Source organism: Melanerpes formicivorus, unplaced genomic scaffold, assembly GCF_026170545.1.
Source record: "Melanerpes formicivorus ecotype bairdi unplaced genomic scaffold, bMelFor1.0.p_v2 SCAF_30, whole genome shotgun sequence".
Taxonomy (NCBI): domain Eukaryota; kingdom Metazoa; phylum Chordata; class Aves; order Piciformes; family Picidae; genus Melanerpes; species Melanerpes formicivorus.
In genome coordinates, this window is record NW_027142382.1 from 9,525,176 (window position 1) to 9,552,187 (window position 27,012).

General features: G+C 43.9%; 1 protein-coding gene across 5 annotated transcripts in view; it reads right to left on the bottom strand.

Moving 5' to 3' along the window:
- Positions 1-27,012, bottom strand: part of IGSF5 (immunoglobulin superfamily member 5) — a 37,189-nt gene that overhangs the window by 3,992 nt on the left and 6,185 nt on the right. For 4 of the 5 annotated variants that reach the window (XM_068155257.1, XM_068155256.1, XM_068155258.1 and 1 more), the window contains exons 3-8: positions 20,452-20,772; positions 19,044-19,352; positions 12,578-12,709; positions 12,078-12,102; positions 8,954-9,066; positions 7,036-7,112 (exon numbers count right to left, since the gene is read on the bottom strand). In XM_068155257.1, the coding sequence (XP_068011358.1) occupies positions 7,036-7,112; positions 8,954-9,066; positions 12,078-12,102; positions 12,578-12,709; positions 19,044-19,352; positions 20,452-20,772 (977 nt within the window). The remainder of the gene's footprint in view (positions 1-7,035; positions 7,113-8,953; positions 9,067-12,077; positions 12,103-12,577; positions 12,710-19,043; positions 19,353-20,451; positions 20,773-27,012) is intronic. The other variant, XM_068155259.1, reaches the window with a different exon arrangement.

A 27,012-nucleotide genomic window follows, 5' to 3' on the forward strand; every position in this document is an offset into this window, starting at 1 on the left:
TAGTTGAGGTCCCATCCCTGGAAATATTAAAGGTCAGGCTCAACAGGACTCTGAGCAACCTGATCTGATGGAGGATGTCCCTGCTCACTGCAGGGGGGTTGGACTACATGACCTTTGGAGGTATCTTCCAACCCAAATCACTTTATGATTTTATGACTTCAAAGTTGTTTCTTCTTCAGATTAATTCAGTGTTCTAACAGTCCTGAGTAAAATATTTGTTTCATTATTTTTCACATCCTATACACTAAGGTAAAAATTAAAAAAAGACAGCTCTAGTGGTTTCTGCTCAGCTCAACACTACAGAGCAAGGTTCTAAGGTGGTCTCCTCTATCAGTACGGAGCATTTCTTTCACATATTTTTGAATTCCTGTGTATTGTCAGCTTGGCATTCAGTTAACCATGGATATTTGACAGTCACAGGCTTCAAAGCCTGCCTGTTGACTTATCAACTCTCCTGGGTATCATTTTATAGGGATTAGTACAAAGGAACTGTAATACTGGGGAAATCTTGGCATAGTTTCTTGGTTTGGATGGGGAAACAGATGCTCAAATCTTACCATCTCTTCCAGTCAGACAAAAAAGAGAGCTAGCAATACATGGATGAATCAGAAGGTAGAATGAGTATGTGTATCTGCTGATTTCAGGCTTGAATCCTTCAATGATGTTTTGAATACTGATCTTCAATTAATGAAAGAAGGACTTCTGCTATTACAAGCATGTTGTAGTCATTTCTGCAACCCATATGACATAGTGATATGGATGAGGCAAACACATCTGGCATTATGAAACAGGGCTCTGAGCTTTAAATTGATTTGACAGATGGCAGCTCCTCAGACACTGATGCTGTGGAAATATGTGATAAACTGAAGGCTTTGCCTGCTATTAGCCAGCCAAAAAAAAATCCAAGTCTAAATGCATTAGAACAAATTGCTGAAATTAATGTGGTAGGAGTACTTCCAAATGTGTCCATATGCATCACATATTTGGCTCTTAGAATAAAAAATCAGGGAGGCACAGCTTTCTGATACAGAAGGTTATTTTTCTCATTGCCCTCAGTTTTTAGTCTCAATCCAAATTCATTTTATTTACAGGAAAACACCAGCCAAAAACTTCTGGGTACTCTCAGAATTTGGATACACTATTGCTTCAAATAGCAAACCGGTTCCATCCTGTCAACTGTTTGTACCTTCAGCACATTTCCCTGTCCATCAATAGTCTGGAAACTCCATCTCATTTCTTCTTGGGTTAATCCCACCCACATAGCTACACTCCTCCCTTTCTACCACAGACACTTGGAAAAATTATCCTAAAAATTGCATGTTCCTTTTCCGTATCTGTATCATCAATATTTATTACTCTCTTGAGCGAGCTATGCCAACCAATGAATATCACAACATGACACAGTCTATAGTACATTTCATCACTATGGGTGGAATTATTTCCTGTCATGGATTTATATTTCTATTTTATTGACCTTTTAATTTGATTTTGATAGCTTAATTTTTCTTTTTGAACAATCCTCAGAGTCAGAGCAGTTATATATGGTGCAATAAACGGAGCTACAATCCATCATTCATTTCCTTCCCAGTATAAAACCACAACCACAACTAAATGATATTTCCAGTTTATAGAGTGCCATTTGGAGTAGTTAAGAAGAAAAATAGATCCTTCCCCATTAGCAGAGCCACGACTCACTCTGGATTGGAGAGGAGGAGTGTGGCTACGGTGGCAAGCTCAAGCCTCCTGTAGCTGTGTTGAAGTCAGCTGAATTATATCAGGGACAAATCTGGCCCACTAGAAAAGGCCCACTCATACTCTCCTGTGAAATGGTCTTTTGATTTATCATGGAGACATTTATGGTGTATTAAATGGGCTAATTAGGAAGTTAGTGTAGGCCACTGTCCAGTCCTGCAAGATGATGAGTCCTTGGAGCTCCTTTTGTACCAGTGGGACTTGAATAAATGTGGTTCCTTGGAAGCAGTACTCTGGACATGGTAAAACTGGTTCTATGGCTATTGTTCAGGCTAAACTGCCTGTGGGACTGCCCCCAAGATCTGCTAGAGCCAAGGTAAAGGATTCTCCTCCATTGCACTTGCATTTTTGGAAGGAGTTCTGCACAACAGGTCTGAAAAACAGTCCCTCAGATGGAACCTTGGTCCCTGACACCCCTTTGGCCTGCAGCTCAGCACTGGAACTAGGAGAAAGAATTATTCTCCTTCCATTGCTGACAGTAACAAAATATGCAATTAAACAGAAGCCTGTAACTCTAGTCTCCATCTGACCTTTTCTCAGCTAATGTAATCAGAATTAAGACCTTCCAGCACCCCTGACTGATGCTCCTGGCCTCCCCTTCCTGTGGCTGGCCATTTTTACTTCAGTTCAATAATTTAGTTCAATATTCATCATTTTTTAAATGTCTCACACACCATTTCCCCCCTTCCCCTCCCCTCCCCCCCCTTTCTCCTTCACTGAGGTATTACTTTTCCCTAAGATGACTTGCCAAATCTTTTGTTCATGGTGTGAATTGATTGGTGAAATTGTCAGATAACATTTATCTGCTGTGAATGTTTTGCATTAGTTTCTGATGCAGAGAGTTTGAATGCCCTAAGTGATTTTTTATTACCGCCTTTTACAGCATGGCCCACCAGATATTTCAGGCTTTGTGCCTGGTTGGGTCCATAGGCAAGGACTTGTGAGGAAATAACACCTGTTATTTCTCATTTTCCCTCTCAAATAATTTAAAATTGCAAGCTTTACATGTGGAACAGAAGGGATCAAATTTGAAGGTGATATTCTCAGAGACACGGAGACTAACACATGCCTCCGACCTGTGCTGAAACTCACCATCAAGTTTTCTCCTGGGAGTGGGAGGAACAGGATGTGCAGCAGGTACAACTGCCTCTGTTCAGCACTGACTTGAAAAGTCACTGTACCTGCCCTGCTTTTCATCTCATGCTCACACCCGTGAGCTTCTTTTGATTTAAACCTCTCCATTCAAACGCTGCCCATATAGACCTGATTACTAGTCTTGCTTAATCCTGATCTTGTCAGGGGACAAGGAAGCCAACAACAGAAATCACAACTCATTTCACCCTGCAGCAGTGGAGATGCAAAGCTTTGGGTGTTTAGTGTCCATGGCTCTTTCCATAGTAGATGAGCTCATTATTCCTTCCCCACCCTGCTCCTGAAGGAAGACTTGGGTTCTTCACTCTTTCTTCTTGACCCCCATAGAATCACTGCAAGAACATTTGCTCTTGACCATCCAGGGAGAGAGAGGCAATTTGCTGGAGTCCACCCATTTATGACCTCCTTCACTATGTTAAAAATTCTCTGGATACCTTCTCTTTCTCCTTTTTTTTTAGTTTATTTATCCCCTATTTCTCATTAAGGAGTCCAGAAAAATAAAGATGAAGAATCTTTGGGAATGTTTCTGGTATGCAGGCAGGGAAAGCCAACTGAGAAACACAACTTTCTGTGCTTAGAAAATGCAGTAGCAGGAAGCCAGGTAGTTTCTGAAGAAACTGTTTGACTCAGCACTAATCAGCAAAGAGTTAAATGGTTTGCCTTCTTGACACAAAATATAAGGATAGAGCACCACAATGTTCCTGATGTGATATATTTGCAACAGTGGTGATTGAACTTCTTTGGAATGCATCCAGTTACACTTTTTGTCAGCAGATCTCTACTACACAGTTAGGAGGAAAGGTTATGAAGATAAAAGAAAGTAATTGTTATGATTACTTTAATCTGGGAAATGTTTTACTATGTTTGTGTCTAATGCCACAAATTTCAATCACATACTGCAAATCCACAATTTAAGGCAAATCTTCACCAACCTTCATCAGCTCCTGCAAGATGGGGCCATCACTATATAATCAGAAGCCCTATTCAGGCTGAGAAATAGTTTGTCTTTACAAACCATTTTTAGATTGCTAAGTATTCCTCCAGCATCCAGAGAATGAACCATTTACATCCAGTTATAAGTAATTTTCACCTGCAGATTTACTGATGCAGCTAGAAGCCACCATAACAGACTTGTACCAACTACTGTCCAGGGACAACTGGTTAAAACAGAAATGGTTTGCCTTTATGATGTGTGCCTGTGATGGATTTCTATGTTGCCTTAGCCACTGGCTGCAAGAGACCTCCTAGGATATCTAATCTAGCATTTGACATGGAGGGCTGCACCTACACTCATGTTTCAATTTGAATCAGAAGCATGAATCCAGTGCTTGTGAGCTCAACCTCTTGACGGTCCCCACTCACAACACAATTGTTCTCACTGTGGGACTGTCTGAGAGCACCCCAACAGGGCAACTTTTAGATAACACCAAATGGCTTAACATCCTCCCAGTGCACAACCAGTGCACATCCATCATCAGTGAGCACCACATCACTTGCAAAGTTACAGAACAGTGAAGTCATCATCTCCCCCTGAAATGTATATAGGGTGACGACGGGTTCCTCAGCACAAGCTCTTTTGCTTCTCAGAACAGACTGCAATGCACCACACACCTTTTGCACCTAGTCAGTGCTTTATAACCCTGTTCATAAGCATATCAAAAACTGTCTGAAACTGTTGCTCAGGGTTGTAGATCCACACTCAACCCTCAGCTGTTCTACACACACTTTTCAGCTTTGCTTTAACAGTTTCTTGTTTGACAAGTAATTAATGTCAAATGTAACTACCAGCCACAAATACATCAGGATCATTGCTATTGTTTTTACTGTTATTATTTTGATCAGTTTTAATCACTGATTGAGGGCTTCCTAAATTTTATTGTGTGCCAAAGGAACTAGACACGCTCTGCTATGATTTATATGCAACATCATCCCCAAGACAGATCTCTGCGTTGTACATGTTGAAAGAGCTCTTCAAAAACAAGTGAGTGATCACTGCATTGAGGAGAGAACTTGGTACCACATCACTGCCACATTCCCAAGGGAATATTGGCAAAAACTACCATGGAGGTGCTAAATGCATTTTACAAATACATGGCATAAATTAAGACCCACATTACTGTGGGGCTAGAAGCTAACAAAGATTAGGAGCACCCTTCAGAATGGAGGCTGCTGAGAACAGAACAAGTAGAGGAACAAAGGCTGAGCTCTCTTTCCTTACATGTTAACCAGAAGGGAAGCAGGCAAAGCTCTGGGGCAGACAGGGTGTCAGCTGTGTGCTTTCCCTTCCATCAGTTACTGCCAAGACACAATCAAGTAATTATTTACTGTATCTGCACTGGAGTTTATTTGCAGAGGAACCTCAACTCTCATCAGCAATGCTTCCATCTCCTTCATTATGGCAACAGGGGAGAATAAAAAAACCATTGCAGACCTCCACTTTGGCAAAGGCAACTATATTAACAGCTGCCCAGAGCAAAGGAAATCTCCACACTATAATGGTTTAACATGTAATATGCAGAGAGGTGAAGTCTCAAAAGCCAAGCTAGAGTTACTCTGTCTGGCAAGGCTGAGAGAATCAATTGATGGTAGTAAGTGGGCATGTGGAGAGAAAGGAGGATAGTTTTTAATTCCAGGAATGATGAGGTGACAATTGGCTTTACCTATGGGAAATCTGTCCCAGCCAGGTCTATCCATCATGCTGGCCTGCAGAAGGGTCTAGTTGATGTTTGGAAAAGATATAAAAAGCAATAGAAAGGAAAGAGTAGCTACTGTCTGAATGCCTGTTGGAGTTCAAGAAGCATTTGGATCATGTAATCATAGAAGAGTGGGGTTTTGAAGGGACCCCTGGAGATCATCTAGTCCAAACTCCCTGCCAAAACAGGATGACCTAAATCAGGCCAAAGAGGAATGTGGCCAGGTGTGTTTTGAAAGTCTCTACAGAAGGAGACACCACAACCTCTCCAGGCAGCCTGTTCCAGTGCTCTGTCACCCTCAGAGTAAAGAAGTTTTTCCTCACATCAAGGTGAAACTTCCTGGTTCCAGTTTGCACCCATTGACCATCACCCTGTCACAGGGCACCACTGAAAAGAGACTGGCTCCTTCTTGCTGACACCCACCCTTCCGATATTTGTAAACATTAGTAAGATCCCCTCTCAGACTTCTCTTCTCCAAGCTAAACAGTCCCAGGTCTCTTAGTCTTTCCTCCTGAAGCAGATATTCCAGTCCCTTCACTGTCCTCATGACTCTCCATTGGACTGTCTCTAGTATTTTGCTGTCTCTCTTAAACCAGGGACCCCAGAACTGGAGACAGTACTCCAGATATGGTCTCACCAGGGCAGAGCAGAGCGGGGAGAAGAACCTCCTTTGACCTGATAGACATACTCTTCTTAATGCACCTCAGGATACCATTGGCCTTCTTGGCCTCAAGGGCACACTCATGTCCCATGGATAGCTTATGAGGACTCCATGGAGCTGTTATCCAGCAGATTAACCCTCAATGTGCACACGGTGTTATTTCCCCCCCAAATGCAGGACTCTACAGTTATCCTTGTTGATCTTCATTAGGTTCCACTTTGCCCAGTTCTCCAGTCTGTCCAGATCTCACTGAAGGGCCACACAGCCTTCAGGTGTATGAGCCAACCCTCCAGGTTTCATATCAGCAAACTTGCTGATATCTCTCTTAGTCTAGCTAGTCCTGCAAGGAGCAGGGAGTTGGACTCAGTCATCCTTACAAGTCCCTTCCAACTGGAGATACTCTGTAATTCTAAGAGAGGAAAGTCTGTGACTTCATAGCTTTAGCCTGGGAAATGAGGAGGAAGATGCAGCACAGAGCTGAGTGAAACACATGTGACAAAAGCTTTATCAGGCATTTCTTCCAAATATCAGGGGCTGTTGTTTCTCCCTCACTTCCCATCTCACCTAAAAATCAGTCTAAAGCTGAGGCTAACACCCAGGACAAATCAAACGTTAGGGAATCTTGAAAAGACATGCCACTTACCCAGGCAGAGCTGTAATTGACCTATAAATACCTACCTCCACCCAAAAATCTATATTGGGAGATAGTATAATACACACTGTGTGAAAAACAAACAAGTAAATAAATAATTATCAATATATCAGCACTACAATTACCTTTGGTACAGAACTGGTATATAAATTTGCAGCAGGAACAGTGAACTTTGAAGACATTGGGGGAAGAGAGGCAATTCCTGTAACAAAAATATACAAGATTACCATTGTTCAGTGTCCACCATGGCATGAACCACAAAGCCACACAGGAGTACAGCTAATACTTCTGAGTCAAATTCTAGCTAACATTTGGGCTAGCATAGTAAGGTTTTTGCAGCACAGGGGAGCTTGCTGGAGTGAACTCTGTGAGAAGATAACAGGAGCTGCTCCCATGTTGGACAGAGGCAGTTACTGGCTCCACAACAGTCCTGCTGCTGGCCAAAGCTGAGCCCAGCAACAACAGGTAACACGTTTAAGAAAGGGTAAAAAGTGCTGCAAAACATGATCTAGGACCGAGAGAAACAGCCCTGCAGACACCAAAATCAGTGAAGAAAGGAGGTAAGGATGTGCTCCAGGTGCCAGAGCAGAGATTTCCCTGCAGCCCACAGCGAAGACTATGGTGAGGCAGGCTGTGCCTCTGCAGTCCATTGACATTAACAGTGAAGCAGATATCCACCTGCAGCCCATAGAGGAGGTGGATGTGCTCTGAGGGAAGCTGTAGACTGGAGCAGGCTCCTGGCAAAAGCTGTGGCCCTGTACAGAAAAGACCCTGCAGAAGCAGGTTTTCTGGTAGGAACTGTGACCTCATGGTGCAGCCACACTGGAGCACTTCATTCCTGAAGGATTGCACCCTGTGAAGAGGATCCATGAAATAGTTTCTGAAGAACTGCAGCCCATAGGAAGGACCTACATGGGAGAAGGACTGCATCCTGCAGGATGCAGGGGAAGAATGTGAGAAGGAATAAGCAGCAGAGATGTGTTATGGACTGACTGCAGTCCCCATTCCTATTCCTTCTCTCTGTGGGAAGGAGGTAGATGAGCTAGAAGGGAAGTTGAGCCCTGGAAGAAGTGAGAGTGGGGGAGGTGGTTTCAGTTTTGGTTTTCTTTCTCATTATCCTACTCTGTAATTAATTGGGAATAAATTAAATTAGTCTTCTCCAAGTGGAGTCTGCTTTGCTTGTGACAGTAATTGGTGAGTGATCTCCCCCTCACTACCTTTACCCACAAGCTTTTCCATATCATTTTCTTCCCATCTTGTTGAGAAGAGGGAGTCATTGAGCACGTGGTGGCCAGACAAGGCCAACCTACCATACTAACAAACATGAAGAGAGCACATCTGGGACCCCATTTGCCCAGGTTTACTTAGATGTGCTTTATTTTTTTCATAACTGCTACATTTTGCAACACCACATGCTCTTGAAATCTTCCCACTGCACTTTAATTCTTCACAATTTATTTGTATGCCTGGATTACAGACTCTGCACAATAATTTGTGTCATTAAGTGTTTGACTAAACGTTTTGATAATAATGTGGTGATAAATGCAAGTGGTGGGTAATGACTTGGTGAAGATTTACATTGGCTTTTAAAGAGTCTTTGTGCTTAAGGACTAGCATTTATAATGCCTTAGTCATTTAACAGTAAAATCATAGTTCACTCACTATCTTTTTTCCTTTCCCCTTTTTTGGGGGGAGAGAAGGGGGGAAGTTTGTCCATTTTTGGTGGTGGTAGTGATGGACCAGCTGTAAAATACTGCCAAAACTGACTATCAAATGAGAATCCAGTAATCCCACCTCTGGCTCCAGATGGTATTTTGAAGAGCAAAGTCATTTAAAATAACAAATCCACTGCAAAGAATTTTGATGGTTTCTCAATACTTTTGAAGGAGGAGAAAATCCAAAATACTCTGAAGAGGTTCAGGCCAAGCACAAGTCCTTCACAACATACTGGGAAATCTTGTAATGTAAGTGCTTATCATGCTATCCAGAATACTTATGCTGAGAAGCAGAATGACAGTATGTGATTCACCAGCTGACACTCACCTGGGGTTTGTTCTGTGTCCCACCGCTCCTCTGGGATGTATCCCTGATTTTCACTACCATGCCTTTGCCTGTTTTCCAAATCACCAGCTTTTTTCTCCTTAGCTGAAACTTTCCTAGAAACATGAAGAGCTGCCATTAGAACTCCATTGTGATATGAGAACTCTTGGCTACAGAGGAAAACATTGCATTTTACTTCTGAAAACGTATGTGCAAAACACATTGGGGCCTTCCAAGTAACGAGCTGGTACAAATCTTGCCCCATACAAATATTACCTGTGAATATTTTCCATTCAGAAAGTTTCCATCAGTTGCATTATCAGGAAGTAGGAAAACAAAATGAGCAATCTTCAGAGTGAAGACTGTTCCAGATCATAGGTTTTGCAGGAAATTAATCCCTAGTTCTGAATTTCAGGACATCCAGTGGCCCAGTAATGGAACACCAGCTATGTCACTTATGACAGTTCAACATTTTTGTGATTTCAATGCCTTTCAATTGCAAAACCAGAGCATATTATCTCACACGACCACAGAAAGCTCCCAGGCGACTCATCTGTACTCATCTGTTAATCTTTCACTTCGAAATGCACTTTACAAGTGAGCACAGCCACAGTGGGGAGTTGACAGAACCTCCTTGGTTAAAGTTACACAGCCCAGAATGTGCCCTGAATAGCTGCACAGAGAGAAAAGTGTCTTTCCACCCAAAACTCTTACACTAGAAGAAATGCTGCTACTGTCTGTGTCTATCTCCCACGGACAGACAGTGTCAGGCCTACCTTTGCCTGGCTTTCTGGTATGGCAAGTACAGCGTGATGGCAGGATTACAATGCCTCAGGGATTTGTGGGGGAAGGGGAAAATATTCTGCTAGCAATTATTTGTGGAAACTGCTGCATTTACTTTTTTATGTTTAGTAGGAGTCACTTTAGAGGCCCATAGAGCTTCAGATGAGCATTACTGATGGACAGATGAATCTGACAAGCTGGCTATGACTGCGTGGCTTTTTCATGAGATAAACATGTTAAATACCACTAAGAAGGCTGTCATGGTTGCTAGAAGACAACATAAATTGTTTAGGAATACCACCTCCACATGTTACATGATACTCTACTGTCTGTTTTATCTGATCCTTAGATCTCAACAAATGAAGTGTAGTAGCCAAATCAAAAGCAGCTACAAAACAAAGTGAGCCTGGTACAGAAAGATAGGCAGCCAAGCTGAAAATAAGTGTGGGAATTGGAAGAATGTATCTTTAGTCTCACCATTTCATTTCTACTCCTACAAAACAGCTTCCAGAATCTAGCCTTTCTTTTCACAGCAGGTAGGCTCCCCCCAAAAAAAAGAAGGAAAAGGCAATGATCCTACAAAATCTGCATGTGATTGTAAATAATTCCTGTGATTTCGGTGTCACAGTTCACACAAGCCATAACTCTGTAGAACTGGCACTGCTGGTTTCTGAGTCCAAGCTGAGCCATACAGACTGGACTCATCCTAGTGCTTAAGTATCTGCTTAAGTGATGGCTTAAATTTCAAAGTGTGACCAATGTTTATAAAGCTAGTACCACAACTGATGTTTGAAGTGAATGGGAAAAGAGGAACTTTACTGTACTGACATCTAAAAACACACATGCTGCCATGAAAACAGAATTGTAATTGTCCAGACCAGATTCAGAGATATAGGAGAAAATCATGGACCTGTTCAGGTCTTCAGAAAGCACTGTGCAGGCCTGCATCAGCACGGTAGGGCTCTGTGAAGGACATGAACCCAGGCACACCCTGCATGTTCAGCTGATTTTTGCCTTAGCAAAGTTGACCCTGGCAGAAGGCTTTTGGCAGAGCCAAGTCAGAATCCAAGCAAAAAAACGCTTTGGATCTGAAATCTGACATGCAAGTTGTACCTGGTTTTGGCCTCCCATTCCCTGCAAATGTAATTCTGTCCTACCACTATGAATGCACTTGGGAAAATTATTATTTAGCATCAGAAACTAAGAAACCATGCTGAAGTTTAGTGGCATGGCATAGCATAATTAGCATCATTTCCTTGGGAGAAAGTATTGTTTACCTAATTTTGTAGCAACAAAGTGCTCTATAAATGGAAATCTAACAACAGACTTTCACAAGATACCTTCACAAGAGGCCATTAATGAAGGTAGGTGTTACTGAAGTGCCAGGCAACCTGTTCTAATGCTTTGAAACGAGGTAGGGAGTTGAAAGCAGCAGAAGCACAGGCAGAGTATGCATTTACAATGCTCCCTAGAAGCTTAGAAAAAACAGCTCCAAATAACCCCACTGACGTTGCTGTCACAGCCGCACTGGCGCCAGTACATAGGATCTTACTGCTGATAATCATCAGCGCATCATTTCTAAGGCTTTCCATCTCAGGGAAATAAAGTACCAATAGCTTTGTGCTCAAGTGCATCAGGCAATCACTCGATTAAGCCTTGACAGTCATCATCGGGGCAGCTTTATTTATTTATGTATTTGTTTGTTATCAGTCTAACGCGAACGAACTTTAGAAGCGCCAGGGACACCGGCTAATTAGCCTGGCAACCCCACCTCGGTAGCTTGCAGCAAGACCCGGGGACATACACACCTCTCCGCCCCCCCTCTACCCACCCACCCCCACCTTGCGTCCCCGAACCCCGCTCCCGCCGCAGCCTCCGCCGCGCCGCCGGGCTCGCAGCGCCCCCCTGTGGCGGTGCGGGCAAACCGCCATCAGGCAAGCTTTCGGGCAGCCAGGGCTGGGCTCCTTCCCCGGCCTGCCCCCGGGGCACCTCGGAGCATTGCCATTTTTTGTTAACCATTTGTTTTGCCCATCAGCTTCCGTAGGAGAGCATGTTCAGTTTGCAGTGCCTGTGCCTGATGACTCGGGGAGGCTGGGTTTGCAGGATTTTGATTATTGCAGAGCTCACAACCTGCTGTGTGCTGTGCCTCTCACTTTTTGCCCTTAAGGCGGTCAATCCACTTCCCCAGGCTGCTCATGCTTCCCCTGCTGTCTATCCAGTCAAGTTCACACAGCAGAGCTGCACCCAAGCTGGGCGGTCGAGCATGGAAATTGATACCTCTTTCTCACCATCCTGCAGCAGTCCAAAATTAGAAGGAAAAATTGTCATACCTCATCCAGCTTACCTTATTTCATCTTGATAAGCAGATCCTGAGAAAGGGGAAAGAAAGGGGAGGGGAAACAAAGAGTGTGTTCAAAATGTAGGAAACTAAAATAAGACTTAGTAAAAGAGCTCCTTTTGGAGCATGCACTGTGCTAAAGCTACCACAGGGGCACCTCTCCTCCCTGCTTACAAAACTATGCAACATCCCTGTGGAGCTGCTACACAGAAATCAGAAATTAGACACATAGCTCTGAAGGAATGCTTCAACAAAGAACTTCAGCATAGGAACTAAGTATCATCGAGAGTTAACATACTCATGAAAAACATGATCCCCTTGTAGGCCTGCAAATGGCTAACACCAATTACTAACAATTACTAACAGGGTCATAGGTAAGAGCAGGATCTGCCTGCTCATGATGCTGCTTACAGGCGTTTGCACAGCACCAAAGCTAACACAACTGGCAGATTTTTATCTAACAGCATAGTTTTTCATGCACAGGGCAACTGTGCAGGTCCACTTACCTTTCTTCTTTAGACAGCAGTAGCGTACGATGACTGCAACGATAACTATCAGAAGAACGACACCAAGAAATGAAAGCACAACTGCAACCACAACCACCCATGTGTTTTTGTTGTCTTCACTGTAAGCATTTTCTGTTAAATTAAACAAAGAACCATAGAATCACAGAATCAATAAGGTTGGAAGAGACCTCAAAGATCATAAAGCCCAACCTGTCATGCAAGACCTCAGGATTACTAAACCATGGCACCAAGTGCCACGTCCAATCCCCTCTTGAACACCTCCAGGGATGGTGACTCCACCACCTCCCTGGGCAGCCCAATAGAATCAGAATCAATAAGGTTGGAAGAGACCTCAAAGATCATCAAGCCCAACCTGTCACCCAAGATCTCGCGACTACTAAACCATGGCACCAAGTGCCACATCCTTTAGAGTATCAGAGCCCCCAAACATCCTTTTTGTAGCATTCATATTTTCTGTGAGAAGCTAGTAACTGCTTGTTGATGATTTAACAAGGATCTGTGTTTTCTGAGTGATGGACTCTGTATTTATGGATGATGTCCAAGCACTTAAAATGTTTGCAAATGCAAATTCTTTACTGCAGTTGAAAGTTCTCCTACAGCTTACTTCTCTTCCATAAAGCACAGGACTGCATTCTTCCAACCTAAACTTTATTTTGTAGATATGCTAGGCCTCCTTTGGAGAGATTTGGGGTTGAGGAGAGGAGTGAAGATTCGATTTAGATTTCTATAGCAGAAATATTAAGTGTCTTGCATAACTGCTCTTTTCACTGGGGAGAAAATAGATACTTTTGGGTACGCTTTGGCCAAATGTGCATGTGTCTCTTTGGATAAGATTAACAGCTCTGAAGAAGTGCTCATTTCTCCCTACAGATCACAGCCATAGTCTTAGGTGACTAGTACAGATGGGGATCTCTAAACTGTAGATCTGACAAATCTCATTTGGGGATTTCTCTCACTGATTTCACCAGGTGATTGATTTGGGGATATACTTGGTAGGACATCTGTTGTCCACTTAAAGAACAGTGAAGAGCAAAACCTGTGAAGAGTTTGTTTGGGAATATGCAGCCAACCCATCTTCACTACCAACAGCCTTATTCCTTTGTCTTTGTTGAAATCTACAGAGTTAAATGAGGTGATTTCAAAACAATTGAGTATCTTGCTGAAATCAGTTGCTATGACCAAACAGCTTTCCTACAGAACTCCTCCATGCCCAGGATTTTATAAACACCCTGTTTATAAAACAGCTGGAAGCACAAGGAAGATGTCATTTCAGTCACATCACCCTGCCCTGTGGTTTTGATCAAGTATTTCAGACACATCTCTAATTTGGCTGCCCTTTGAAAAGCAATCCCAAAGTAATTTTGGCAGACATATACAAACAAAGTTCCAGTCCAAATTACAGGTGAGACACATCCAAACTTGACATAACCCACTCTGTTGCACTGGGCTGTGATTGTCATTTCCTCATTAGATGTCCCATTAAACAACTTCACAGCCACATTCAACTGACAGCCTCTGGAAAAGGTACCACAGCAATGTAGGTGACTGTTAGCTGTGCAGTGTCAAGGCTATGCCACTGATGTGTGGACCAGAGTATCTGATGTCTTACTCACAGCAGAGACTAAAGAAGTAATTCCTTTCCATCAACTAATTTGCCTGGATTTGGAGATTTCAGATTTCAAAGATACAGGACTGGAGCCTCCTACAAGGAGGGAAGGACAGCTAGAACAGGGGGTATATAAGGAAGCTGCCTGAGCAGCAAGAGTCCTGGTTAGGAAAGCCAAAGCAGAGTTTGAATTGAATCTAGCCAGGGAGGTTAAAGGGAACACTAAGAACTTCTACAGGTATATGAATGGGAAGAAGAAGCCTAGGGAAGGTGTGGGCCCCCTCAGAAAGGAAACTGGTGACATGGTCACAAGTGAGGAGGAAAAGGCTGAGGTACTCAATAACTTCTTTACCTCAGTCTTCACTGCAAGGGCCTCTAGCCACACTCCTGATGTTATGGAAGACAATGCCAGGGACAGGGAGGAAGAACTGCCCGTTGTAAGTGCAGATCAGGTTCGTGATCAGCTGAAGAACCTGAAAGTGTTCAAGTCCATGGGACCCAACGGGGTACACCCACGGGTACTGAGAGAACTGGCAGAGGAGGTTGCTAAACCCCTCTCTATTATATTTCAAAAGTCATGGCAGCCTGGGGCAGTCCCCACAGACTGGAAAAGGGGAAACATTGCCCCCATCTGCAAAAAGGGTAAGAAGGAGGAACCAGGGAACTCCAGGCCAGTCAGTCTCACCTCTGTGCCTGGAAAGATCATGGAGCAGATCCTCCTGGAGTCACGACTGACTCAGAATAGTGAAGAGGTGATTGGGAACAGTCAGCATGGCTTTGCCAACGGCAAATCCTGCCTGACCAACCTGGTGGCCTTCTATGACAAGGTGACAACATCAATAGATGAGGGGCAAGCAACTGATGTCATTTACCTGGACCTGAGCAAAGCCTTCGACACTGTCCCACACCACATCCTGGTCTCCAGGCTGGTGACACATGGGTGTGATGGGTGGACCACTAGATAAGGATAAGGAACTGGCTTGATGGCCGCACCCAAAGAGTGGCTGTCAACGGCTCCATGTCCCAGTGGAGGCCAGGGACAAGCAGAGTCCCTCAGGGATCAGTCCTGGGACCTGTCCTGTTCAACATCTTTGTGGGTGCCATGGACAGTGGCATTGAGTGCACCCTCAGCAAGTTTGCTGATGACACCAAGCTGTGTGGTGCAGCAGACAGGCTGGAGGGAAGGGAGGCCATCCAGAGGGACCTGGACAGGCTGGAGAGGTGGGCACAAGCCAACCTCATGAAGTTCAATAAGAGCAAGTGCAGGGTCCTGCATCTGGGTCGAGGCAATCCCAGGCACAAATCCAGGCTGGGCAGGGACTGGCTGGAAAGTAGCCCTGAGGAGAGAGACTTGGGGGTGCTGGTGGACAAAAAGCTCAACAGGAGATCTCAGCCCGCAAAGCCAATCAGATCCTGGGCTGCATCAGGAGAAGTGTGGCCAGCAGGTCAAGGAGGTGATCCTCCCCCTCTACTCAGCCCTGGTGAGACCCCACCTGGAGTACTGCCTCCAGTTCTGGAGCCCCTATTACAAGAGGGATCTGGAGGTGCTGGAAGGTGTCCAGAGAAGGGCCACGAGGATGATCAGAGGGCTGGAGCACCTCTCCTGTGAGGACAGACTGAAGGAGTTGGGGCTGTTCAGTCTGGAGAAGAGAAGGCTCCAAGGTGACCTAATTGTGGCCTTCCAGTATCTGAAGGGGGCTACAGGAAGGCTGGGGAGGGACTGCTCAGGATCTCAGGTAGTGATAGGACTAGGGGGAATGGAATGAAGCTGGAGGTGGGAAGATTCAGGCTGGAGGGGAGGAGGAAGTTCTTCCCCATGAGAGTGGTGAAGCCCTGGAATGGGTTGTCCAGGGAGGTGGTTGAGGCCCCGTCCCTGGAGGTGTTTAAGACCAGGCTGGATGAGGCTCTGGGCAGCCTGATGTAGTGTGGGGTGTCCCTGCCCATGGCAGGGGGGTTGGAACTAGATGATCCTTGTGGTCCCTTCCAACCCTGACTGATACTATGGTACTATGATACTACAAAGCATGAACCTCTGTTACAATTAAGCAATTTGTTCCAGTCTTCTATAATCCTAAAGCTCAGTCAGCACATTTTCCATTTCTTCTGACTGTTAAAGACATCAGCAGTCAGTACCCTGCAAACTAGTAGGTAACCTGTGACCAGTTGTGATTGCAATTCCCAATAAACTTATTGATAATATTTTTATCTAGAAGTACAGCATGAAGCATGGCACAGGGATTTCAAGATGCCTAAAATAAGAAAGAGAGCTATTTAGCTATAGGGGAAAGGAGTAGCTAAACACACCTGTGCTAGCCCATACCTCTGGGCAGGCTGCCACACCAAGGTATTTTGCTACCTGTCAGGTTCAGGTTACATGTCAAAAGATCTATGGAGCTGAAGTGGGGAGGACAGGATACAACACAAACGCTTAGGCGACTTAGCATTTTAGCTTCTCACCAGCTTTGGAGTATCCAGAAAGAAACTGGAGTTGGGACTAGCAGGTATAAATGCAGGAGCTCAGGACACAAGTAGGGGTACAGGAGAGAGGCACTAAGGCATGAGGACATTAAACTTCTTTTAGTCTCATTAGTAAATCCACACTAAGATAGATGAGGTGTTCAGTGTGGACAGAGCCACTTCCTCATTCTACAGAGCCCATCCTTTGCTGGTATCTGGAACTTGGGCTCCTCCCAAAGCTGCCCAAAACTTTACTTGGGCTTATCTACAGAAAAGGGTATTTTCTCTGGCACATGCTGGTGATGAAGGAGAAATGAGAGATAGGAAAAAGCTGCACATTGCTTCTTGGACACTCTGGAGCTCCCTGGCTAACTTAAAAAGCAAAAGGTCAGGCTTATGGCAGATTATGGCTTATGGCAGATCTTCATCTTCTGCAGGCTCCCTGAAACCAGTGAGAGCCTGGGCCCAGCTAAGGTCCTCCACCACAAGCCTCATTTTCTAAAATCAGCTCTGTGAATCCATCTGCTGGGATAACACAGCTCCATTGGGTCTTGGTCAAATGCCACCATGAGTGACATAACTCCAGAGGAGGAGTGAGTGACATAAAAATGCATTACCTTGTATAGAAATGTCTGACTGATCTAGAAGGGCAAGATGGTAGGGCATTCCCTGACCTCCCAGGGCTGATTCTTGGTTACAGACCTTGTAAATGGAGAGGTATTGCTTCTGAGAAACATGGAGGAATTGGATTCCTCAAGCATTTAAGTGAAAGCTACAATTGATATTGCAATAGTTTGTGGAAGGACTCCTTAGATGTTTGAAACTAGTCATATTCTTTCCTAACAAGAGCTAACTAATTCTGAGTCTATATATGCAAAGTCAGACAAGCTCTGGGATTTCAGATATGATATATGCATCATCTATGTTCCTCTTCCATAAATGCCATGGTTTTATTTCATCCTAATAATTTAAAGACTTCCTGTCCTCATACCCTGATGAATTTTGAGTGCCTACTACAATGATTTTTCCAAAGGGAAAAGAATGATGGTCCTATACAATTACTGATTTCACACTAATTGTATTTCATGGCATCTGTTTTTCTCCTCTTCTGATTTACAGTGAGTAGCTATGGAAACCAAGGGTGGATACCTCAGTGCTTTGCAAATGAGTAGGCAGAGGGATTTATTCATTTCCCCAGGATTGTTCTATTTTGCTTAGTCAGTAATTAGGATCAATGTGACTACAAGAAAATCATAGTAAGAGTGGTGAAATGACCTTTCTCAATGGCATTAGAAACTAAGTACTTCTGAAAAAGGCTTGCTAATAATGACTGGTCCTTAAAATAAAAGGCATGGTTACTCAATGTCCTCAGTTGTTTATATGTTAAAACTTCTACACCAAAACCTTCATCAGTTCACTATAAGAATGTCTTTGTATGTGCCATGTTCACTCATTTTTGAGGAAGAATCAGTTGATCAAGAGAAGATGTCAGCATGATTTTAGAAGTCATGATGCTCACCACATCATAAAGCAAAGCATAGACAGGAGGCCCTACTCTGTCCAGAACACAACTGGGGATGCATAGACTGATTGCAAAAAAACCCCACCTTCATATAATCTATGCATTTCCCATGCCACAGGACAAGGCAAATACAAGAGATGTCACTGTATGGTGGACTATGTCACCACAGTAGGCAGTGTATCCATATCCAGTCATCTCAGCTCCCGGCTATGCAATTAGTGCTTCAAGTTTAGTTTGCCTTGAGACTTCTTTTCCTGATGTTTGAGACACTTGGCTAATCCCAACAGAGACTAGTTTGGAATTGGATAGTTTGGAATTGTCTCCCTTGTCTGCATGCTTCACCACATCTAGTCTTTTCTGGGTTGTGTGCAGAAACTGGGAGTAAATTTCATGGGGAGTTTCCAAGTCAGTGGTAAAACTGAGTACTGAGTATTATGGAGAACAATTTCCCCTGGGGGTTTGGCTTGGAGTAAATGAGGTCTAACAAATTATGTTAATATAGCAGGCAAGCCCTAATGAAGGATATTTAAGACCCAAGTTCACTACTTGGTCATGGAGCAAAGGCAGGTTTTCTTAGCAGTGAATGCATAGTAGGAGTCAGTAGCAGATACACTTCTTCATTTGTCTCATTCAGTCTTAGGCTGGACTTCTGAGTTTTGTTACTAGCCTTCTTGAAGATATGAATTTTACTCTACCTATGTATCAGGTTGTGACTAAGGAGCCTTAATTCTATCACCTTTGCCTATCTCACAGTATTTAATTTTCAAAATAAAACAAAGCAAAACAAAACCAAAAGCACAGTTCTGAGTATACAATACAGGCATTACAGCATAGGTGAAGTACAGCAAACATTCACTTACCTATAGCAGAGCTGTCAAAAATAACAGCTACAGTTGCATTCTGAGGGTTAGGGAGTGCTTCTATGTCAGCTAAACAAGTCAAAATCTCAGTGTCCATTGGAGTCAAAGTTAGGATGCTCAGAGCATTGTGGAGGCCATTAGATCCTTGACTTTCCTGAGTAACATAGCTTGACTTATCAATGAAAGAGTCATTTGTCATCCAGGTAATGTCTGGAACTGGAGCCCATCCTAAGGCTTCACAAACAATTTCAACTGTTTGGTTCTCTTTTACTGTTAAGGTGCTATTTTTGATGAATAAAGATCCATTAACTGTAGGAGGGAAAAGATGTTTTGTTCCTTCAGTATATTTGGATGAATTGCTTTCCTGCTGATTGTTTTATATCTTATCTTGCTACCCAGAAATAGTTATATCTTGAGATACAAAGTAAAAGTCAATCATTATTAACACATACACCATATGCATGATATAAACATGATCTAGTGTGGGGTGTCCCTGCCCATGGCAGGGGGGTTGGAACTACATGATCCTTGTGGTCCCTTCCAACCCTGAATGATTCTATGATACTATGATACTATGATACTGTGACTTCATGGATGCATTGCCCAGTATGTCTAAAGCACAAGTCTCAACCTTCAGTACCTTTCCAATAAAAGCCAGAAAATTATAGTTTTTAGCCACCCTGATATATATTTCCAGCTGAAGGCCAATCTAATGAAATCAGGGCATTTCCAAGTGTTGACTATGCTCAGGTTTTACCAGGAAAGGTTTAGAGGTAGATGGTGAGCTGTTCTTGTTGCATGAAGCACCTGGATAGTTTCTGGTGGTTAGATCTTACTTTACTGGAAGCACTCTCTCACTGTCCATGCTTCAGAGAGGAGGAAGAGATCTCATATACAGTGGCTTCACACATAGGAGCTTTTTGTTTCTGCTTGTAGCAGCAATCTTACAAAAAATATCATCTTGTGTCTCAAAGTCTTTACTTCTACACTACAATGCTCCTACACTACTTCTATTAAATAAAACCCAGACAAGCTGGATAGAAATTAATTCCTGAGTCAGAAAGACAGCAGAAAGGTCATGTACAAAGATGTATACAGAGTTAATCCATATTGGTGTTAACCAAAAGATCATTTTTGGCTGACTGCTGGTGAGCACTTTAATGCTATTGAATAAAGTAGAAGAGATTTAACAGGAAAAAACAAGGGCAATTATAACCTTTGTTAATGGCACTCTGAAAGTGACTCTGAAACCTGCTTCGACAGTAAAACTAAGACAAGGAGGACAGGAGACAAAGGATAGTAAATGAGAGCAAGTGCTCCTTTCACAGGGATAATTTGAGCAATTCAACAGAGGATTCCTTTAAGAGCAGTATAGTAAGTTAGCACTGTGTTGGTGGCTTATACACACCTTGAACAGAAAGAAATGCAAATCTGCTCTCACCAAATTGCTGGATATTACATTCAATTTTTCCAGAGTCACTCAGCTGGGTGTTGTGGATGATCAACTCCAAGGTAACCCCATTGCTACTGGTATAATTTTGAGAGGTAAAGCGGTCTGATGATCCAATAGCTCCTTGAGCACTGGTGACAGTGAGGACAGGACTCCCATTGGACAGCCAAATGAGAATTACCCAGTCTAATGACACAGTGCAATTAAACCGAGCTTCTGAACCAGCAAGGACTGTTGCGTTAGTAGGGCCCTGTATAATAGAGTAACAAAAGCCAAGACCTGTAAGGAAGAAAAAAATACAGCCTGTAAATTCTCATACCACCACTAAAGGCATTTGACTTAATTTTTACTGCCAGCAATTTAAGGTTAAAAAGCCAGGTGTCCTGGCTTAGTCTTACTCACTAAGAGCACCACAGTATTAAGCACTTGGTCACATGTCAGGAGAGGCTGTTGATTAAGCTGAGCTGGCACTTCACCTCCAACAACCATCAGTACCCAACACTTCCAGGAAAAGATTCTAGTCAGTAAGTAGCTAAAGGTATGTATGATGAATTGAATTTGCAACTGAGTAATGTTAATTCCACAGCAGTAAACAGTAGTCAAATGCTACCTTACTATAATGCAAACCCAAGCCACTCATCACAAACCTAAAAAGTACATGTTTGTACAGAATAAAAGGTCTCAGCCAGTTCAGGAATGTAGATGTACAGTCTAATTGTTCAGCTCTAATTTAAATTGTTTTCTTTAAGGATCCATTTGAATTTTTGTCTCTCTTCCTCCCACTCCAAAAGCAACCTGCATCTCTCCAGTGAGTCACTAAAACACTGACTTAGCCTTTTGCTGACAGAAAAAGTAAAAAGTTTTAAAAGTTCCTTTTAAAAAGGAAAATATGTTCAGTTCTCTAAATTTTAAACAAATAAAGGAGTATGGAACAAGTCCCTTTCCCATACCACAGACTGACAATGATTTTTTGCAGCCCCACTGAATATCGTTCCATGTTCTTTCCTTTATTCATCTGTCTCTTCCTTTCTTTCTCTTTCATGCATCACATACCTACACTCTCAGTTTTCCATTAACAAGAACTGCTGTAATTAATGAGTTTTCATTCATTAAAAGGTAGCACGAATTTTGGCTACTATTTTTCAGAACTGAACACTCCTTTCTTCATGAAGGCACTTTGTTTTCCTTTCCTCCTCAAAAGACCTAGGGCCACCTGTTGCCCTCAGAGGAATGAGGGTGCAGCTGTTGCCCAGGCAGATGGCAGATCCCCTGTGCATGAGAAGGGAGAAGCACTCACTTCTACCAAGCAGGCCATGAGGGAAGGACAAAAGCAGAGACCCTCTTTATCAAAGGAGCAGCTGTGACTTCAGTCCCTGAAATAGCCAGGGGATATGGTGCAATTCTGAGGGTGGTCAAATCTTAAAGCATTGTTCAAAAAAAGAACATTGTATACCCTACTCTTCATAAGGGGCAAACCTTCACACTGTAAGAATGTCCCAGATTATTTGGTTGGTGTCTTAGGAAACAGGGCTTCAGAGAGCAGCTTAGCAATGTTTTTCCTCTATTGTGGACCCCAAAACGGCATGCTCTCATAAGCCACGCACCTTCCTAAGTCACTGACACCCACAGCCTAGCTGGCTACAGGTGGAGTGGAGGAGGAGAGAGGGTTGCCATTCCAGGCCCTGCTGTTACTAGTGTTCATCTCAGAGGACTGCCTGGGACACAGCTCCTCCTCATCCCCCACGGTTGATAACATCTCTGCACCTGCCTTTCAGCTCAGGTCTGCTCCCGTTTGGCCTAGTGCTCACCTGCACCTCACTGTGACAGAGTTGCTCTTTGATGGAGGCATTGAAAAGTTGGGGCTTGCACAGGGCCTTGTCAAGTCAAGTGTTGAGCATCATCAAAGATAGAGAGTTCACAAGATCTACCTCAGTGGTGAGTTTTTCATCACTCTCTGGGAAACATCCATTCTTAGGAAGCATTAGGACTGACAGTGGTACCCCTAGCAATTCAGGCTGTAGTCTGCATAATTACAGAGACTGGATGCTACAATCCATAGCAGTCTAATTAAAGCCCTGTGCTTGCAAATTTGGCCTGAGAATAAGTGTTCAATTATCTCCCAGGAGGAAGAAAGTCTGCAATGGCCATTACTTCCTTGCTAAGAATATTCAGAACAATGACATTCTTTTTAAAGGTTCCAGTCAAACCAGGTTTGGTACATGGATTTAGGAAGGGCAGGTCCTGCCTCTCCAACCTGATCTCTTTCTATGATCAGGTGACTGTCTGGTGGATGTGGGGAGGCCTGTGGATGTGGTCTGCCTGGACTTCAGCAAGGCCTTTGGCACCGTCCCCCACAGCAAACTGCTGACTAAGCTGTCAGCCCGTGGATTGGACCATTACACTCTGTGCTGGGTTAGGAACTGGCTGGAGGGCTGGGCCCAGAGAGTGGTAGTGAACGGTGCCACATCCAGCTGGAGGCCAGTCACCAGTGGTGTCCCCCAGGGATCAGTGCTGGGCCCTGTCCTCTTCAACATCTTCATCGATGATCTGGATGAAGGGGTAGAGTCAGTCATCAGCAAGTTTGCAGATGACACCAAGTTAGGGGCAGATGTTAGTCAGTTAGAGGGTAGAAAGGCTCTGCAGAGGGACCTCGACCGACTGGACAGATGGGCAGAGTCCAATGGGATGGCATTCAACAAGTCCAAGTGCCAGGGGCTGCACTTTGGCCACAGCAACCCCGTGCAGAGCTACAGGCTGGGGTCGGAGTGGCTGAGAGCTGCCAAACAGAGAGGGACCTGGGGGTGCTGATTGACAGCCGCCTGAATATGAGCCAACAGTGTGCCCAGGTGGCCAGGAGGGCCAATGGCATCCTGGCCTGCATTAGGAATAGTGTGGCCAGCAGGACCAGGGAGGTCATTGTGCCCCTGTACTCTGCTTTGGTTAGGCCACGCCTTGAGTACTGTGTCCAGCTCTGGGCCCCTCAGTTTAAGAAGGACATCGAAACACTTGAACGTGTCCAGAGAAGGGCAACAAGGCTGGGGATAGGCCTTGAGCACAGCCCTGTGAGGAGAGGCTGAGGGAGCTGGGATTGTTTAGCCTGGAGAAAAGGAGGCTCAGGGGTGACCTCATTGCCCTCTACATCTACTTGAAAGGTGGTTGTAGCCAGGAAGGGGTTGGTCTCTTCTCCCAGGCAACCAGCACCAGAACAAGGGGACACAGTCTCAAGCTGCACCAGGGGAGGTTTAGACTGGAGGTGAGGAGGAAGTTCTTCACCGAGCGAGTCATTCATCATTGGAACGGGTTGCCCAGGGAGGTGGTGGAGTCATTGACCCTGGAGGCGTTCAAGGGGAGATTGGATGTGGCACTTGGTGCCATGGTCTAGTCATGGGGTCTGTGTTGATAGGTTGGACTCGATGATCCTCGAGGTCCTTTCCAACCTAAGTGATACTGTGATACTGTGATACTGTGATTTCAGGTAGTTTGTTCATTAATGGATTAATTATAATTTACTTTAAAATTAATTTTTCTTTCAGTCAATAGCTGGTGTGAGGAGGGAAGAACATGCTGCATTGTTTCACACAGAAGAGACGTTTGATAATTGTATAAAGGAACTGGAGCCCTATCTCGGTTACAAGGTTGCAAGCAGAGCCTTAGCCAATGCATGGAGCGCATAGAGTCCGTAATTTTACTGCTCCAAGGACAACGTTATTTTCTAGTTCCCAGCTCACATTCAGTCCTAGGTAGCATGCATCTAACTAGGTTCATGCCAAGAATTGTTCCTTAATATAAATAGCTCTTCTCTTCCCTCCCACTCACCACATGTATTTACAGACAAGAGCCTTTTCAGACTTTGTTTTGCAGGATTACACAAACTTAGCTCTCCCTGGTTGGTTCTTTGCATGGTTGACTCTGAGTTTTCTGATGTTTACAAAAACCTTTACAAAAATGTTCCACCTTCCTTGGTTATGTTACCTCTGCCATGCACCTCATTCTCCATAGTACATATATGTGTGAGGAATAAAATGTTAAATGAAAAGCAAACTTCACTTTCACTGCTAGTTGATAAAGCCAGGTAAGATAAAATAAAACACATTTCTGTTTGATTTAAATGTCTATTTCTTTCCAGTAACATTTATTCAAAGCTCTCTTCAGGCTTGTAAAGGCAACCTGAAATGCTCTAGAACATGAAACAGCTTGAAGATAAACTCAGCAGTCAAATCTGCATGTATGCCTTAATACACTGGTTTACAAATAGTTAACAAAATGCTTCAGTGTTATTTCCTCTATTTTCTGTCTGTCACTTTCTGAATGTTAGAAATTGGTCACATGTCTGTGAACGACATCATTGACACAGCTATGGGTTTTCTTGTTTAACATCTTTGTTGGCAACATAGACAGTGGCATTGAGTGCACCCTCAGCAAGTTTGCTGATGACACCAAGCTGTGTGGTGCAGCAGACAGGCTGGAGGGAAGGGAGGCCATCCAGAGGGACCCTGACAGGCTGGAGAGGTGGGCCCATGACAACCTCATGAGCTTCAACAGGACCAAGTGCAGGGTCCTGCATCTGGGTCAGGGCAATCCCAAGTAGTGATATAGGCTGGGCAGTGACTGGCTTCAGAGCAGCCCTGAAGAAAAGGACCTGGAGGTGCTGATGGACAAGAAGCTCAATATGACTCACTAGTGTGCACTTATAGCACAGAAAGCCAATCACATCCCAGGCTGCATCAAAAGAAACATAGCCAAGGTCAAGGGAGGTGATTCTCCCCCTCTACTCTGCTCTGGTGAGACCTCACCTGGAGTACTGTGTCCAGTTCTGGAGCCCCTATTACAGGAAGGATCTGGAGGTGCTGGAAGGTGTCCAGAGAAGGGCCAGGAGGATGAGCCATGAGGCTGGAGCTCCTCTTCTATGAGGACAGACTGAGGGAGTTGGGACTATTCAGTCTGGAGTAGAGAAGGCCCTGAGGAGACCTAATTGTGGCTTTCCAGTATCTGAAGGGGGCCTACAAGAAAGCTGGGGAGGAACTTTTTAGGGTGTCAGGTAATGATAGGACTGGGGGGACTGGAACAAAAATAGAAATGGGTAGATTCAGATTGGATGTTAGGAAGAAATTCTTCACCATGAGGGTGGTGAGACACTGGAACAGATTGCCCAGGGAGGTGGTGGAGGCCCCATCCCTAGAGGTTTTTAAGGCCAGGCTGGATGTGGCTCTGGGCAACCTGATCTAGTGTGAGGTGTTCCTACTCATGGCAGGGGGGTTGCAACTAGATGATCCTTAAGGTCCCTTCCAAACCTAATAATTCTATGATTCTTCTGAACATGCACTGATGAAGGGCATTCCAGTGAGGCTGTCACATAATATAGCCCTCTTCCCTCATATTCAACATCCAGCTGTCATGACTTCTATTCATAGCTGCTATTAACAGAGTTGAGACACCATCCTAAGCTCACATGTATCTGAATTTGCCTTTTTTTTCCTTGAATCATATTGTAGCCAGCCTTTACAGTATTACTCCCCCTACACCTATTATGTCTATAACACATTCACTACTGAGTTTTTTGATTTTAACACTTTGTTTGAAGTTTTCCTGCCTTGTTGAAGTGGACATAAGCAGTTGCCATGACAACAGAGTCATGAACAAAATTCCTTAGCATTAACACCAAAATACATTTAGTTGTTCATGCAACAAGAGCTGCAGTATTTCTTCACACTGATCTTCTTAATGCAAACTCATCTCTGTGCATTTGCAATTTATTTCCAGATCTGCAAACACTTTGCTTTTTTAAGGAGACATGGTTTGCAATGCCTCTGAGTAAGTGATGTGACTTTCAGTGCAAGTACTTTCAGTGCTAGCTGTTAATTAATCATTTGCTATGAGATCATGTCTGTAAGTTCCATATAGTCTTGAAATTTATCCTAAACATGAACAGTCAGTGAGCAAGAGCTCTAAAAAACCTGCCTAATACTGGTTTTGTTTTCTTCATACAGTCAGGACAATTTAGGCAGGTAGGTATGAGTTAGTCCTTCATTTATCTAACCTAATATAATAGAATCATTTTTTATCAGTCTATAGGCATGATTGGATCTACATATTCTTCCACCAACCAATCTTCTGGAGCAAGAGATGATCTTTCATTGACTTCTCTGAGTTAGGGAACAGGTCCATATGCACTTTTGGGGGATTCTGTGGGTAGCAGGAGGACTCAGGAGTGGGACATAGCTCAGCCTTGCCTCCATTTAGATTTCACTATAACCCCATCACAATTCACAGAATTACCTAGATTGAAAAAGACCTTCAAGATCACTGAGTCAAATCATTAGCCTAACACTGACAAGTCCTTCACTAAACCATATCCTTAAGCACCACATCTACAAGACTCTACAAATACCTCCAGGAATGGAGGAGACTCCATCACCTCCCTGGGCAAGCCATTCCACTGCCTGATAAGCCTTTCAGTGAAGAAATTCTTCCTAATATCCAATCCAAACATCCCTTGGTGGAGCTGAGGCCAGCCTACAA